The 17,556-nt window shown below is 41.1% G+C and overlaps 1 protein-coding gene across 1 annotated transcript in view; it reads right to left on the bottom strand.

The window, feature by feature from the left end:
- Nucleotides 1-17,214, bottom strand: part of BCAT1 (branched chain amino acid transaminase 1) — a 61,648-nt gene extending 44,434 nt beyond the window's left edge. Inside the window, exons 1-2 of the mRNA XM_017804886.1 lie at nt 17,115-17,214; nt 748-819 (exon numbers count right to left, since the gene is read on the bottom strand). Of these exons, the coding sequence (XP_017660375.1) occupies nt 748-819; nt 17,115-17,123 (81 nt within the window). The 5' untranslated portion in view covers nt 17,124-17,214. The remainder of the gene's footprint in view (nt 1-747; nt 820-17,114) is intronic.
- Nucleotides 17,215-17,556: the final 342 nt, after the last annotated feature.

The raw sequence follows: 17,556 nt of genomic DNA on the forward strand, positions 1-17,556 counted from the left end.
AAGGAGCACGTGCTGACAGGCTTCACATTTCCAACAGAAAACTGGAATTTGACATCTGTGTCCACACAGTGTTTAAAATGAGCTCTTAGTTACTTCCACTGCATTCAGGAAGGAGGAAGAAGAAAAGAATGATATCTTAACTGAGCTCAGTTCTAAGCATAAGATTAAAATAAAAAGAGAGGGATGCAATTTCATGTCAGTTCCTGGCAGCTGCTCAGCATTCATTATTATCATAGCTCTGTTTGCTTGTGGAGTGCTCATAATGTGGCAGAGTTGCAGAGTGCTTTGGAGTCCTTCTGAGATCCTTAGCTCTGCAACTTTAGGACCAGATGGAAAAAACCTTCTTTTGAACACCATTCATAATGCCAAAGTTTAACAAATAATAGAGTGCTACAGAAATGTTGTTTGGAAAAAAGACCTTAATGGGGGAAAATCAATCTTGATTTCTATTGCATTCAAAGCAGATAAGAGTAAAATTAAAGTCACCTATCTCATTTTAATTTTAATTACTACTAACCTTTTAGCTAGTACCAGAAATTGTAATAAACTTCTTCTTGTAACATTCTTAATTTCTACATAGAAAACATGTTCAGCAAATGCAATTTACAGAATTATTTACAGAATTATGACAGTCAAGCGTGTCAGTAGCTCTGAATGCCTGCACAACAATCATTACCATGTTATGGATACTGGCTAGCACCATCCACTGAAACGCTTCAGACAGTCATCTTTTAACAAAAAACATACCTTGAAAGAGTCAGTCACGTGCTTTGCTGTTTCTCCTGAACATCCTCCTCCCGTGCACTCATTCTGACAGCCCTAGAAGAAATAAAACCAGAGGAAATCAAACTCAATGCACATTGCAGAAACATTGAAACACATTCAGTTAACTCATTTTAGGGACAGATTGCTCTGAATGACCATTCAAGCTTCATCTTCAGTAAGTATATTAGCAAGAACTTTGTGGTAGTTTCCTAGCACAACTTTCCACCCTCTAGGTTTTTAGTTATGTTTCAATTGCATTATTTTGCACAACTGTGTTTCAGGGCTTTCTAGGAGAGACAACATCCTAGATCAGATTATCACTCTGAAGCGCAGAAGGATATGGACAACATCACAAGTCTTTCATTCAAAGCTAAAAAAATAGTGCTTTTACACAATTTCATCAGAGTCAAGTTTCTCTACTAGAGTATCCACCTAACAGATTCACTTTTGCCTGTTCTCAGAGAAGTCTGAGTAGGCAGAGTGAAAGGAAAAAGAAATAATTGGTTTTATTTAATCCTTCATTAAACAAAGACAGTGATAAGGAATGCCCACCTATACGAATAAATAATGAGAATATTTTGAATTATATACTATGTTGAACTTCAGGCTTTTGCCACTGACTATGTTAGAAAGGAACTGGAACAAAAAAAAAAAAAAAAAAGAAGTGCTAGTTCCAGGAATCCTTCTGTTCAGCAACAGAGGGATCACACAGACAGAGACACTAAGGGATGTTGTTGCCAGGGCTGACAGCAAGAGACTTTAAGAGACTTTCAACCCTCCAGGTGAAAAGCCCTACTTCGCCTCTACATTGGCTGCTCACCTCTTGGTGGTTGCTTCCCACCCTGCCCTTGCTGCATCTTGGGTGGGAAGTCCCAGGTCACAGGTATAATTCCCTGAAGGAAAGGTGCACAGGAAACCTTTCATGGTCAGCCTGTGAGATCCCTGCTCCAAGCTCTTAACCAAGGAGCAGCCCCCACCCTACAAGGAGGGCTCCCTGCAGGTGGATGGCTGTGTCAGGGAGACAGCAGCCACCAAACTGTGTGGCCAGGGGTGGGACCAGATGGAGCATGGGCATTGAAGCGTGACACACACAAGGCAAATAACATTATTCTTTTCCCTTTCTGCAGATCTTGGGGATATGGTATAGAAAAAAAAAAAAAAGGCAGTATCTTCAGTGGGCCTTCAACAGACTGCAGGCTTGCTATCAACAAAAGAAAAAGCCAAACTCCCAGCCACAGCAGATCTCACTTCCTGTCCCCTTCCCCCCAAGGCCCCAGGGAGCCCACAGCATCCCTCCTGCCTTCTCACCATCAGCTTTAACCCTTCTCTTCCTCTTTATTTTTAACCCTATACAGAGAGACAGGCAATCATGGCTACAGGATCCTTCCTACCCACTAAAGGAGAATCTGTCGAGAGAAACCACAAATCTCTTTACAATGTACCAATATGCTTTTTCTTTTACTAAAAAATATGGGGGGTTTAGCTTGAAAGCTTAGTGTTTTCTACTCCAGAAGGACAAGACTTCAATAGAGTGTTCACTGGCATTCATGTCAAACCTTAGCAGGACTAAAGTGTTATCCAAACCGAGGGACTCTTTGAGGGACATTGTATAATAGTATGTCCTTCAAATACTTCCAAATTCAGTGTAAAACCCCCAGAAGGCCTTCATGACACCATCAGTTAACAATTGTTAAGTATCCTGCAGATTAATTAAGCCAACTGACTTTTCTTTGCAGTGGAACGAATTAGGATGGAGAGCGTGCTGGTTACCAGCTAACACAGATGGGAACTGCCAGCTGTGGAACAAGAATGTCTCAAGGAGCTCCAGTTCCACTGCTGGCTTTTGTCTAATATCCAGCATGCCAAGCTGGATTTTCTAATAATAATTACTGATGTCAGCAAATACTGACAAATGCTCAACCATTATGCTTCAGTTTCTCCCCGTCTCTCCTTTATGAAGTTGCCCTAAAGCAAGTGTTGGCATCAACACAGAGAGGACAGAAGCTGGATACAGTTTAATATCCTCTTTTATGATCTTTTTTAAAGATACCAAACTAGTACATGAGTTTCAAGTACAGACCACCTACAGGAGCAGCCCCTGAGGGCTCAGTCATGTTGCCCTTCAGTTAAAGGTTCCCATTAAACTGAGTGAAGCCAACAGCCCAGTTTTTGGGCGTGTGCCATGGGGCCAATCCTGTTCTCCATGAAGTCATTATGTTTTACAGATTTAACTCATGTTTAAAGCAAGTAGCTCACTGCCTTTGTTAACCGCATTGAGATTAAATTGAGTTAATCCCTCGGCACTAGAAATGCATTACACAATTACTTTCTAATTGATGGAGTCATATTTTAATGGCTCCATGGCTTATAAATCTGAAACCTGCTAAATGCAATAGGAAAAATTGCTCCCTGATTAAGTGCCATCATTGCCAAGGGATATATGCCAAGCATAAATCTGCCCTTTGTGTTTAATAGCGTGGTACATTTAAAACTGCATCCATTAAAACAGTGATGTTATCCTAAAGATACATTTGAAGCCACTGGGTCAACATCTTCTCAAAAGTCACTCAAGACTGTATAAAGTTGCCATGAAATTACACAAGCATGACAGTTTTACACAAGCATGACGTATTTCCTATGTCATGTTGTAGAGCTGTGGTATATGTAACCACTTTTTGTAAATTGAAGATAGAACAGTATTACAAAATTTTCCTTCAAAGATACTGAAAATTAACATTCATTTTACCATTCCTGTAAAGCCTATATGAGGAAAAAAAAAAAGCGTAAAGCATTACACTAGATTAAACGCTATTAAAAAAATAGAGTGTATGTGTCATTTTTCACTGTGAAATTCTACTACATTTTACGCTTAATAGTTGTCATCTTCTGCTAGAGGTTTCCCAAAATTGGACATTCAGCTCCTCTATTTGGTCTTCAAACTGCCTTAGACATACATCTTTTCAACATCTTTTAGCATCGTGACCCTGCAATCACTGTCTCTTGGCTACCCTGCTGTCTTTGGCACACCTTCTCTACGTCTTCTATGCAGTCAGATCAGTTATCCTTCAGCTGAAAGGCCATTCTGCTACAAAAATAGGCCCATCTCCTCCCCAGATTCTCTAGGTTTCCTAGAATACATGAGTCTGCCTTCACTTGTCCTGAGCCTTCACATTTAGTGGTTTTTGAGACACCAATTCTTTCTTCTCATTTGGGACTATCTGTTCTATAAACTGCAATTCCAACAGATGCTTTGTCAAGCTGCTGTGCTTGGGTTTTAGATACACCAGTATCTCATTGGCTCACCTTCAGTAATGAAACAGGAACCGAAGATTATCAGAAACTTCATCACTGTAAACTTATGCTGCAAACTGCATTTCTTTATCTATAGTGCATGAGATCATTTAATTAATAATAAAAAATAAAGGTTCCAGTTCTCAAACATGTTTTGCAGTTACCTCTATGTGCCATGTGCTTTGTCAACCTTTTTCAAAGAAAACTGATTCTTTAATCAGTTCCACGCTCATTGATTTTCCCTGTTTGGTAACTCTTCTCACTACTGGGGAACAGAAAACTTTCCCTAGCAGAAGGCAGGAGTAAAGAAATAAACTGCCAATAATTTCTGCAGAATTCACACTTTCAGCTAGAAAATCATTTTGGCCACTTTTCAAAACAACTCAAGGGCTGCAGCTTCAGAAAATCCTTAGTCATCTTTTTTGGTTTCACCAGTCAGTTTATCGAAGTCAGCCCACAGACAGCTCCGATGCCTCCACTCTGAGTGAGAATTTCATCAACAGCACCACCACCCTGGTAGAGAACTACCACTGACAGGGAACATCTGAAAACCCAAATTCATGCCCATGAAAGAATCACAGACAGTGCTTTTTGGGGCAAGCATTGGCTATTCAGGGAGGAGGAGAACCTAAAGAAGCGAACAAACAACAGATGCGCAGCTGTGACAGCACAGAGTTCCTTCTACCAAGGCAACTCCATCTCCTGCTATGCAGAGAAACTTAAAGCCAGGACTATCTGGTAGCAGTCATCAGGCCCCAGCAAAGTCAGAGAGGGAGTTTCCTCTGCAGTCGTATGAAAGACAATTTTCAATAAAGAAAGTCCTTTCTGAGACATTTCTCCAAGCTAAAACAGTGTCTTACTGCTTTTTCCCGTGCTTGCTTCTGGCTACTAAGTGTCTAAGAAATATTTCATCCTTTAATTTGCACTGGAAGGATAATGAAATTAGAACACTTATCAGATTGCAGGAATATAGCAAATCAGAATAAATTCAGTGCCCAACCCCATATTATGGTACTGCCAGAGGCAAGGCAAGTGAGGGGTGTGATGACCAGCACTTTGTCATTCAAAGCCACCCAAATCACAGTTGCCTTTCTGGACCAGGTATAGAATAGACTCCAATGTGCACAAATGCCATATATTCTGTGTATTGCTACAGTCTTATAAAAGCACTACCATGACTTCAGAACAGCTTTCATCTCTTCCAAAGAAATGTTAATACGTGTTGGCAGCCACACCACGTAAAAGATGAATTTGAAGAAAAACGAAACAGTAATGATGTTCACAGCTTAAAAAAAAAAAAAAATCCACACACTGTCAGACAGAGAGAAATTCTGAAAAACTGCTGTAGGGTCGAGTCTTATAATACTATTTTTAATATCAACTAAAATATGTATTTATTTAATGACATTTGTGAAAGACTTCCAGAGTTTAAGAAGGTCATTTATGGAATCCAGCAGCCAGGTACGTTAACCTCAGCTGTCATGGGAGAAGGTGCATGATATAAAAATATTTTAATTCTGTCTTTATATTGCAGGTATGTGAACAGGAACATATACCTATATGTGTGTTACCGTGCAAGTATCTCCAAGTATCTTCCTTGTGCTGGGTCATTTACATGACAGGGCAGCACAACTTACCCACCAATGTCTTTTAAATCTGCTCTTTACAAAACCAAGACGAAAGAAGCAGGAGGACTTATTCTTAAAGGATATTTCTGACCACTTATCAAGCCAAACAGAGACCTTTGAGGTATCTTTGTTAGACTGGTGCACTCTCCAAGCATTGGCTTGACACTCTTCAACATGAATTCAGAAGGTGTGCAGCACAAAATCAAGGTGTGCAGCTACAATGATACACCTCAGGGTACTCACAGATCAGCACTGGGGGCAGGGGAACAAAACCAAAACCAACCAAACATAAAAGGACAATTTGTTATAAGTGGTTTCAGTGTGTAGCTTTTAACTGAGTTCCCGAGAATTTGTGTTGATTTCTGCACTTTCAATACACTTTTTAAGACTACTCTTCCTATCATACATCTGCCCTGATGCCTTGTCAGCTTGACATTATCGCCTTATTGTGGCTGTTTATTCAACCTTGAGCTGGCACTAATGTTGGTTAAACAGTGAGGCAGTGCAATAACAGTACAAAACAAAGGAAAATAAAAGGCAACCAGCACAGCAGAAAATGAAAGCTTCCACACTACTTAGTGATAATTTTGCATCAGAACAAAGGCATCAGGCCTTAGAACATAGAAGAGTTCCTTTGTGTAAGAAAGCTGCATTGCATAAAGTAAGGTTGAATTGAAATAGACTGTTATTAAATTAGTCCCAAAGACTGTGCAGGCACTTATCTGTGGCTCTGGCTTGAAGTTTATTTGCTTTAATTAAAAGCAATTTAAGTAGTTTGGATAAAATTGAAATAAGCTCCTCTTAAAACAAGCATCACTCTTTTTATTATGTCTAAATAAAAGGCAATTCAGGTTATATGAGTACTTTCTAACTTATTGGTTAGAAAAACCTTAAAACGGAGAACATAAAGAAATGAAAATATTCATCTAGCCCATCCAAGATTCCTATTTAGTAACATTTATAACTACATCACAACTGTCAAAGAAGACCAGGTTGCGTTCAAGAAATTAAATAGACACAAGACAATGTTGCCAATGTAAAAGTCATTTCAGTCAGCATTCAGATGAGAAACCTCTCTTGGAAATAATGTCAATTTTCTGACTCGGTGCTTAAAATAATATTTGAATTAGTTCAGTAATGCCTAACCTGTTGTACAAGAAAGCTTTTATCAGTTTACCTGGAAGATAGCAAGGCTAGGCAAGGTGAAAGATTACTTCTGAAATCCAAGACAAGGTGAAAGATTACTTCTGAAATCAAAAAAGGTTGTGTGCTTGGCAAACTTAATTATCAAGAAGGCTAAAATAAAAGAGTTCACTAGAAACAGAAGACAGATTAATTTGTTGTGACTGACTCTAAGGAGAACATGAGCAGGGATCTATTCAGCTTCAGGCTAAAATTAGTTTGCCAGAAAAAATTGCTGCATTAGCTGTGACTTACACCCATACAACATGGAGCCTGAAGTGTGATCCTTCCCAACTGAAAAACACTGAAAACCTACCACCAGCCCCATGCAATGCAGGACCTAAAGCAGCTGTAATCTCTGTGTGGTGCCCCTTTAGGCATTAGCTAATTTGGCTTAATACATTTCCTGCATATCCAGACAATTGTCCTTCCTACTTCTTCAGAGAAATAGGCAAGTACCCTAAAGAAATGCTCTTCACAAATGCAGTGTGCTTTAACCTTGATTTCTAAGCCCACCTGTTCACACTGTTCTTGTTTGTTTTCCCTTCTGTGACCCTCCTGTTGCTCTCACTCCCCAATGGTGTTTCCTCTGTCTTCACAGTTTACTGGCTTTTCCCTTCTGATGGAGCAAAACAGCCTCGTACAATTAGGGGAAGAGGCAGATGACCTAATGGAGCTCTTCCATCTCTAACTCCTATGAACAGTGCCTCTAAGTGACTCTTTTGTTGGCTTGTTTGTCTGCTCTAGCATTAATTAGGTTTTTAACAAGTGCATTGTTTGCTAGAATGGCATAAAGAAAAACATGTTAAAGCCACCAGCTGGATCTAGTTGACCTATAAATTCATCTGCCTGTTTTCTAACTAGACAGTGTCTCGTGGGTCTGTGATATGGAGATTGCACAAACAAAATAAGTGAAAATTCTGAAAAGTCGCCATGGTTTTGCTGTGTTTAGGCCCAGTTCTCTTTGAGATGTGACCTTTTACATCAAACTGCCAAAAACAAAGGGTATAAATACTGTCACATAGTTTTCTGTACCACTCTAGAAGGGCTTTGCTGTTTACCACAAGGAAGCTTCTCTTCATTATAATTTCCCTAACAGTTCTCTTAGCCCATGTATTCTATAATGCCAGGTACTAAATCAGCATTTTAAGATCCTATAGTAAAGTTAACCAGGATGCATTTTTAACTGCACTGCTATACCAGCAAAGATGAGCCTAAGCATAATAAAAATTAATCTGCTTATTTTCCTCAAAGATTCAGTTGCACAGGTTATATTTCTTATTCTGAAACAGCTGTTGAGATAAATGACATATCTGATTTAAAGATGCATACAATATAGCTTGCAATTTGTTTGTGAAATTGCCTCGTGGTGGAAACCACGCAGATCCTGCAGCTGATGACCAAGGCAATTGGCTTGATGCAGTTCCCAAATGAAAATGTAAATAACACGAAGGCACAGAGAGCAGAAACAAATAAAGTCATTGTCTGAGGGTTTAGAACTGGAAGCAAGACAATTTAGTGCAGGAGACCAAAGCTTCTGCAGTTTGCAAATAAATCATTATAGGCTCCTGGGGGGGAAAAAAAAAATACACACAAAACCAAACCACAGCAGAGACAGTGATGGATTCCAAAATGAGAACTGACATGCTTAAAGAAAAGAGCTAGCAAACAAAATCCTGTTTTTAAGGACACAGTCCTGTTTGCAAGCTCCCTCATAACTACAGCGGAACCAGGAGAAATACGGGGTCAAGCCTGAATCACTGGCCTGTATAAGGGGTCATTTGTAGCTATTCTCAGAGTGCTTAGACCGTGTCCCATTTAAGTCCATTTTGCACTGGAATAAAGGTTTACATAAGACCTTTGCTGAGCAAAGATGAATCACACACTGAAAACAAAAGCTCTGTGGACGAAAAAGAAAAAGACTGGTTTTGGAGGAGGAAAGAGTTACTTTTTTTCACCACAAGTCCTGTGCACGGTCCAACTAGAGGTAATAAAACAGTAACTTACACAGCTGGCTCTCGAATAACATCGAGTATAACAAAACACTCTGCAGTTGCACATGTGGTGGCTGGTCTGCAAAGGGCCGACACAGGCTGGCTTGGTATCACATCTTGCCCTGATAACTTCACGTGGCCCGTTTAATTCGTCACCAAGTATCAAGTGCCACTGCTGCAAAGGCACAAGAAGCATGACTTTCTGCAGTGTGCTGGCTGTCAGTGCAGTTATTTCCTGTTCCCTGCTTCCCAAGCAGGTGGTTTACCTGCGAAGAATCCAACAGATGAAGCTGATAGAGCATGGCAGCAGCTATCTAACCTGGGATCTGAACGGGCTCAGGTCTGCAGGTACACTCTGCTTCACTAGTCAGAGGAGCACTCCTTATAAACGTGCTTCTTTGCTATGCTGGTCTTCTCAAATGGCTGAGCAAAGCCCCTGGGTTTTGCTTGCAGGCAAAACTGTGTACACCCAGATGTGTGTTCTGCCTGGACATGTGGCCACAGTGATGAAGAAGGACCCAATCTTGAGCTTTCAAGGCTCACAGAGATCTAGGAGGTCTCTTTAAACAAATAGTGCAAAGCAGGGTAAAAAAAAAAAACCAAATCACATGAGAAAGGCAGCAAGCTTTGTCTACAGGTGTTGCAAACACTGTGTTCTCTTGGATTCTGATAGTGGGCTGGAACTGTTTGTTCCAGATAAAGAACCAAGACCTTTATTGTTTATAAGCTTTAAATAAATTTTCTCACTGTAATACCTAGAAGCCTGGCTCTACAGTCACAAAACCTAAGTAAAGGAAGGTAGAAACATCTGTCCCTTCTACAGACAGGAAATTCAGGCGTAGATTGTCCCATCCCACACCTCACACTGGCTAGCAGCTGCTTCAGGGAATTCACTGGGAGGCGACAGGTGCCAGAATGGGGCGTGCACAGCTCCCCAGGAGCTAAATCTGTAGCTCCTTTTCCTTAGAGAGATGTACCCATCCAATCCATTACAGTTCTTATTAGGGAAAAGGAAAGAATGTAAATGACCAATGTGGGTTTGGCTGTTCACTTATGCAAACTGCAGAAGACTCACCTATATTGACTTCAGCAGGTTTTAAGTCTGGCATGATAGATTTGAAGCAATGGGAGATCTCTCCCTGGCTTTTACCAAAGCTTGGGTTGTACCCTTGTGACGCATCTTTTGCTGTGTGTTCAAACACTGCCTTGTTTTAAATAGACACAATTCAACAGAGTAGAAAGGAAATTGAAGATTTCCCCTTGATATAAGGGGCACTAGGAACAGAGCTAACCCAAAAGAAAATCCTTGGGACCTGTCTGAGGACAGCATGTCTAATAATGTTCTTGTTCAAATAACAGCAGAGATGGAGCATATTTGCATGATAGATGTGCAGCTCAGAATATTCTAGGGACTTCCTTGCTTTACAGTCTTTGGGTTGCAGTCAGTGGGTGCACCAAAAGGTAAGGAGCATAATCCACCACACCAAGCAAATGTAAATAATCCCATGGAAGTTTACTAACAATCCAGGAAAAGCAGGGCACAACTACAGCATCACTGTACAGTGTCACACATTACTCCCGTGAATGAGGACAAACACCAAGATAACACCAGTAAAAAGCTGCTTTTCTTGATGATACCTTCTCAAAAGAGGTAAAATGTTTCAAAATAGTGATAAAATCAGATACTCCACCTACTTAGTATGTATTCAACTGTGTAACAATTCTAAGGCAGGGGGAAAACCTGGATTATAAGACTCCAAAATTTTGGAGCTCCGTTACACTTACTCTGTGTCTTTTCCAAAAACCCTGTGAGCAAGCCCTTCATCTGAAGTCCCCTATCAGTTGTTGACAGTGCCCAGAACAAACTGGATGCCACCCAGGGAATTTGAGAGTAAAATATCACCCAGCACATTAAAAGTGGCCTTGGAAAAGTGCGGTAACAGATACTTGTAAAGGTGTCAGCATTAAGAACACAAAGCAAAGAGAGAGGTCCTTTGCCCAAATTACAGCCTGGTAAAGGAGCACCACAAATGAGGAGTGATGCAGTCTCTGCTAGAAAAATGGTGACTTTGACATGCTAAGAAATGGCACTGTAATGAAGATGATAAACAGGTCTATGGCAAGTAATGTGGGCTTGTTTTCCTACAATTCCACATCTCTGCCAATGATCAAACAGCCCAGCTCAGCTCCACAAATGTAAATTGCTAAATGACTTGTAACACCCCCATGAACCAGGGGTTTTGTCCAGCTTCAATCCACATGAACATCAACGCTCCTGACCAGAACATCTCTGGTCATACATCATCTTATATCTGAATGTATCCAGCTAGCTAATTGGAAGCACCCTAAAACAGTTTAGAATTGCATCTGATTTGTCCACTGTTGAAATCCAGTTCACCTGGAAGCAGCAGGACAGAGCATTTTACATGTATGTTCTAATAAATATTTTTCCCAATTGACACAATAAAAACATTGCTGGCTGCAGCACAACACCTTAAAAGAAAATCTCAAAGGAAACAATGATAAATGCTAGATTTTCAGATCAATGAAGAACGAGAAAAAATGTTGATGTTACTGAACTTCTCTCTCCAGGTATCAAGAAGAGAATAAAACTGTAAATGCCAAAAATTATCTCTGAAAAAGTGTTGACAGGCAAAAGATAATATTAAAAATACTAAAAAAACCCTCAGATGATATACTTATGATGGATCAATGCCTCAAATATATGAGCAAATGAATACAATATGACTTTTTTCTGCATGCATGTACACATCCAGCTGTACAGGTGTGCCAGAAATGATGCCTGTGTAGCCACTATATAAGATCCTATGCTACAACTTCTACTTCATGCTGTGAAAGGAATAAACTTGGCTCACATTATACTCCATACTAAGACACAACTATTTATTTTTTCTAGCTTTTGACTTCTATACTTCAGGCAATACTTTCTAGCAGTTAGGAGGAGTGTTGTCAGACTGTAAGTAGGCATTGCCACAGTACAGGGCACAAATCAAGACTCACAGTTTTGACTCTCAACACTAGCACTGACTGTGACCTTGATAATTTGATGATATTAATAAATCTTGATGTTCTATTAAAAAAAATAATTATGGTACTCCTGAATTACAAATCCACAAATAAAGTTTATAACGAACTAACTATAGATCCTATTAAAAAAAATTACTTCTGCTTCTATTCATCCAGGAGCAAAAACTTAACCTCTCCACCTGTTTCCTCAAAGTTTAGAATCAGGGAAATAAAACCTGTATCATACATCTGGTAAGAAACTTGCTTCACAGCTAGCCTGATAAATATGTTGAGAATATCACAAGTCTTAAAATCTGCTACGAAGTTTTCTTTCCCATACTGTTTTGGTTAAAAATTTCTATTATTTTATTGGAGGGTGAGAGACTCTCTACATTAGCTAGAAATTATAAGATATAAGAAAGAAATTATACTATTACTGCTGATTTTAGGTGGACTTTATGTGATTTTTAATGACTTCCATGATGATATGCAGTTGGACAAAGCCTCGAGAATTCATAATTTTTTAACAGTAGGATATGCAATTTTATATGGTAAAGTTACATATTACATTTGAGATGCAGTCATGTCCACATTACACAAAATCAAAAGCATCTCTTTTATTCAGTTTTTCGAGTGTTTCATTTTCCACGTATCAAAGGAAAAATTCCACAATTCAGAACTTTTAACATCAAGTATTACAGGAGTGAAAACTGCCAGACAGAACCTTCACAGAAGCTGTAAGAATTCTAACCACGAACTGAATTTTACTTGCAGTCAGTTGCATTGAAAAGAAGTAAAAAGAAGACTTTGTAAATTCAATTAAAAAAAAAAAAAAGAAGCCTTTTTATTTTTTTAAGACAGCACTTTTCTTAAGGTTGGTGTTTTTATAATAATGTTTAAATCTCTGAGATACCCCCTTAACTTTCCCTTGATATTAGTAACTTCCCTAGGAGTGCTGACATACCTCTTCCTTTTCCATGGGCAGCAACTACTGGTACAGTAATTCATGTTTAAAGAGTTATTCTTAAAATACATCAGGAGAAAAAAAGTTTAGTAAAGTCAGGATGTATTCTGAATATGAGAAAAAAAGTTCAATCTCTTCTGTAAAGCACCTGGACTTCCTTGAGACAACAGAGAGGAAAATACTGCTACTATACTGACACATTAAAGAAAGTACCTTCTGCAAAGAAATCTGCCTGCAGTGGTGGCTTTAAAGACCATCCTTGCAAAGAGTTCCTTGTGTTGTTAAAAGCCAAGCAGTCAGGGCTCAGAACAAACATGTACTGATCGACATCGCTGTGACAAAAACTAAAACCTGATTTTAAAAAAAAATTTCAGTTTCTAAGCTTTTTTCCCAGGACCACAGGAAAAATCCAGGCTGGAAGGGACCTCAGGAGGTCTTTAGTTCAACCTCCTGCTCAAGGCAAGGTCAGCTCTCAGCTCAGACCAGGTTTCTCAAGGCTTTATCCAGTTGGGTCTTGAAATTCCCAGGGAAGGAGACTGCACATTCTCTCTTGGCAACCCACTGCCTGACTGTCCTTGTGGGGAGAATTTTTTCCTTATATCCAGTCTGAGCCTTTTTAATTTTAATTTATGCCATTTTCTCCTGTCCTCCTAATATACATCACTGCTGAGCCTGGCCCCATCTCTGTAATTTTCCTCTAGATTTTGGAAGGCTGCTATTACATCACCCCAAAGCCTCTTTTCCAGACTGGACACACCCAGTTCCCTCAGACTCTCAGTGTCAATGTTTTTCAAAAAGCTCATTCTCAGAAAAGATAATGCAAATTCAAACATTTATTACAGAAGTGATAACTATCGAGACAACAGTCTAAATGAAATTAAACAAGAGGACATGACTTGTGTGGTACTGATCTCTCCATATCCTAGCGGAAATTAATACAATCAGAATCTTGTGGAATTAAACCCTATTTGTACACCGGGGAAAACAATTAATTTTCTGTGCTTACTAGGAGTGTTTTAATCAAATATTGTGTGGGAAATGCTCTAATAGGCAAACTGAATTAGCAGTAGCTGTGTACCTACTGAGAAGTCATGTGTTGTCCTTCATTAATGCTTCAGGTATAATCTAAAATAAAACCTGGAACACACTGCACAGGGAAGTAAATGAGTAACTTTGTTGGAATGGTATGATGACATTAGCTTGCAAAAACAGTAATAAACAATGGGCCAAAATGCACAAGAAACCAGATGGGTAAAACTTCTTGATCATTTCAAAGACAGTTTCAACTATTCCCATTTAACTTTCATACCATTTGATATACGTGCTGAAGGGCAACATCAGGCCTTCCCATAAGCATGGCACTGGATTTTCCTCTGCAACAGCATATGGTTATACTTGCTAAATTGCCCTTCTGCAACAGGTGCTCTATTTCATGATGTGGTATCACCTGCCCCTTTAATGTATAAAGTCATAAAGCAATGAAGCTGTTTAAAAGGTTAATGGGGCCCCCCATTCACTTCATCCTATGTAAGAATCAGAGGTTTCAAGCTGCAACCATGTAAGTGACGATGAATGACAAATTAGGATCACATAATACTTTGATTTATGCTCGACTACCACCTAAAGCCAGAAATTTAAGATGAAGGTTGGGCGTTTAATCTCTCCATTACAGCCATAGTAGCAGCTGGATGGCCACAATTTATTATCAAAAGCCACAATCAGCACTGAGTGCCTTGAAGTCATAGAAGCCTCTGACGACCTTATCTAGCACCATGAAGTACATAACATGTCACTGGCTGAATGTGCCAGTCCTCATGTGTGGCCTCAGAAGGCTGATTGTGCAAATTTTACAGAGAGAATTTACACCTTACTTCCTTCATTCTAACCCTGAGGGTCCTGCCCTAAAACCTACTTGTAACCTTCAATTCCTTATACATTCAGCTATGATTATTCATTTAAGAAAATAGCATAGCAAAAGGAAGTAATGAAAATAATGTCTGTTCTGGTTCTTTAGCATGCCCACATCAGACAATTTGTTTTAAAATGGGTGAATAAATTCAGAGCACCTGAGTGTTTACACAATTAATGAACTGATTTATCTCCTTTCTTAACACTACCTTCCCAGGGATAAATTAATGACTAATAAAATCCATTTTAATTATTTTCATCTATCAAATTCTACCAGGGATATAGCCTGTGGACTATTTAGCAAGATGCCAGCTACCTAATGACTTTGCAACCTTCTTTTTTACCTATGATTTTGCAGCACATTTCAATGCTCAATTTCCTTGGGAAAAATCAGCATATCCACTGGATCACACAATGTTAGGAGTGCTAGGCCTGTCAGTAATAATCAGTGCATTAGGTGGACAAGGCAGGACTGCAGAAACCAGAGGCGTAATTCATTCCTTATGCACAACATTACTTTAAACAGAACAGAAAGAGAAGGTTGTGGTTGGGCTGGAAATAGTTCCAAGGAAAAATGGAGGGTTGTGACTAAATGCAGGAAATGATGAAGGGAGAGATGAAGGGATAAAGAGGTGTAATAATGTTGTTGCCTACTGATACCTTTATAAATGTCTCAGGTTTTGCATAAATACGATAATCAAATCACAGTTTTCTGTACCTCTGCTCTACAAACACACAGTGACAGCCACAGCCCTGCAGAGCTGACAGTCTGAACAGAGGAGGCAAATAAAGGGGAAAGGGCTCAGACAGAGCTGACTTGCCCAAGGCCACATCGCTTCCAAGTGGCAAGAGTGTACTTTCACTGCTGTAGCTGTTGCTTCCCTCTGTGTTTTCTACAGTAAAAATAAAAAGCTAGGTTTGTGCAGGTGAGAAGATTCCAATGAGACGTCAGTGCTGCTTTGAGTAGACAGGCTGGTAGGTCTATGGCTTGCCAGCTACTTGGGTTTTTTTGTAAGGCCATGCCAGAGCATTCCTGCCAGGTGCTGGACAACACCTTGGAGACTGGGATCATGCCTTCTTTCCCAGACACACAACAGGTACATCAGAAATGATCTAGAACACCACAGTCTGCCTCACTCCTTGACATGCTTCATTCTGAGTATTGTGGCTGTGGGAGCTGCCTGGGGACGTTTCAGACCAGTTTTCTGCCACTCTTTAGTTGCAGAGAGGGCGAATGGGGCTACAAGAGCCTCCCAAGGCTTCTCCAGGGGCTCGCCTGTCCCAGCCCTGCCGCCATCAGTGCCACCTCCACCAGTGCCAGAGCCACCCAAGGGAGAGCAGTGCTGGTGAGCCCTAGGATGAGGTGTGAGTAACACTTGCCATCACCGGCAGAGAGGAGCTGGGGAGACACCTGCCAGTCTCGTACCTGTTGTGCCCATATTCCATCTGCTGTAGTTACCCAAGGAAAGCAAATAACTCAGTCCTGTTTTTTCCTCAGCTGTTAGCTTTGGCATCAGGCTGCAGCTGTGTAGTTGACAGTCAGCCCAGCACAGACCTCTTTCAAAACCCAAGAATTATTTTTAGTGCAGCTGTTCCACAGGGTGTATCTTGGCTGTGATGTTTCCTCACTCTAATTGAAAAGCACCCGTGCTATCTCCGTGCCCTTTGCCTTGACAAGGAAGACTTCTTTTTAATCCCCAGATCAGCCTCACTAAGCAGAAGAACATAATAAACATGACATTTATAAAAGGACAGTCCCCACAAATGCTCATCTGCCACATCAGTGTTTGCTACCGACAACTCCTCTTCCATTATTTAAAGTTAGTTGTGAAATTACTCAGAACCTCTAAGCACATGTTACTGGGTTTTACCCATAGTCTATTTTAGTACAATGGCAGGCATAAGTCCTTTAATAAACTCACAGGCATAGAAAGCCTTGATGTCTGCCAGGAGACCATACCCTTTGCAGGTTTGTTTTGCTGTTTTGTTGTTTTCTTTTTAGTCATTGAGAGTCCCCTGTTAGAAATAAACAGAAAGAAATCCCCCCCAGAGGAAATTATACACCTTCCCTTCCCCCCTTCTCCATCCCGACTCATTATTTCTCTTCCACACAATTACCTCTTTTCCACACATGCTGTCTGCACGGAAAGAGGTACAATCACACACATCCTGCCTCCGAACCTCAAACAATACATCTTTTGGGGACAGAAACCCCCTCCGCAAAACACAAATAACAAACCGGAGCATTAAAATCTTTAAAATACAAACCGATCAACTACCCATTTGCCAAGGAAAAGCTCCGCATCGCCGGACGGATGGACGAGGGGATCTCGGCAGGAAACCCGCTCCGCTTACCTTGATCATGCTGGCGGGCGGGGGGGATGTTCCTGCCGGGATTTCGGCGGGATGGAGCCGGCGGATCTCAGCTCCCCGGGCGCGGATGCAGCGGCGGCGCTGGGCGGGCTCGGAGCAGGGCGGTCCACCCGCTGCTGCTGCTGCTGCTGCTGCCGGGGATGGGGCTCCTGCTGCCGGGGATGGAGCTGCTGCCGGGGATGGAGCTGCTGCCGCCGCCGGGCTCCGATTGCATCAGCGGGCGAGGGCGGCGCGCTCGGCGGGCGCTGCCGAAGCTGGGCGAGGGGCTGGGGGCCGCCCCGCCCCGCTCCTCCCGCGGGCACGGGCACAGCCCACGTCCCACGTCCCACGTCCCACATCCCACCTCGGGAAGCACCGGGGGCGACCTCCCGCCCGCACCTCTCCGCAGGGTCATCCCGTCCCTAAAATGGCCCCGCGCCGCGCG

Source organism: Lepidothrix coronata, unplaced genomic scaffold, assembly GCF_001604755.1.
Source record: "Lepidothrix coronata isolate B3197 unplaced genomic scaffold, Lepidothrix_coronata-1.0 Scaffold10, whole genome shotgun sequence".
Classification (NCBI taxonomy): domain Eukaryota; kingdom Metazoa; phylum Chordata; class Aves; order Passeriformes; family Pipridae; genus Lepidothrix; species Lepidothrix coronata.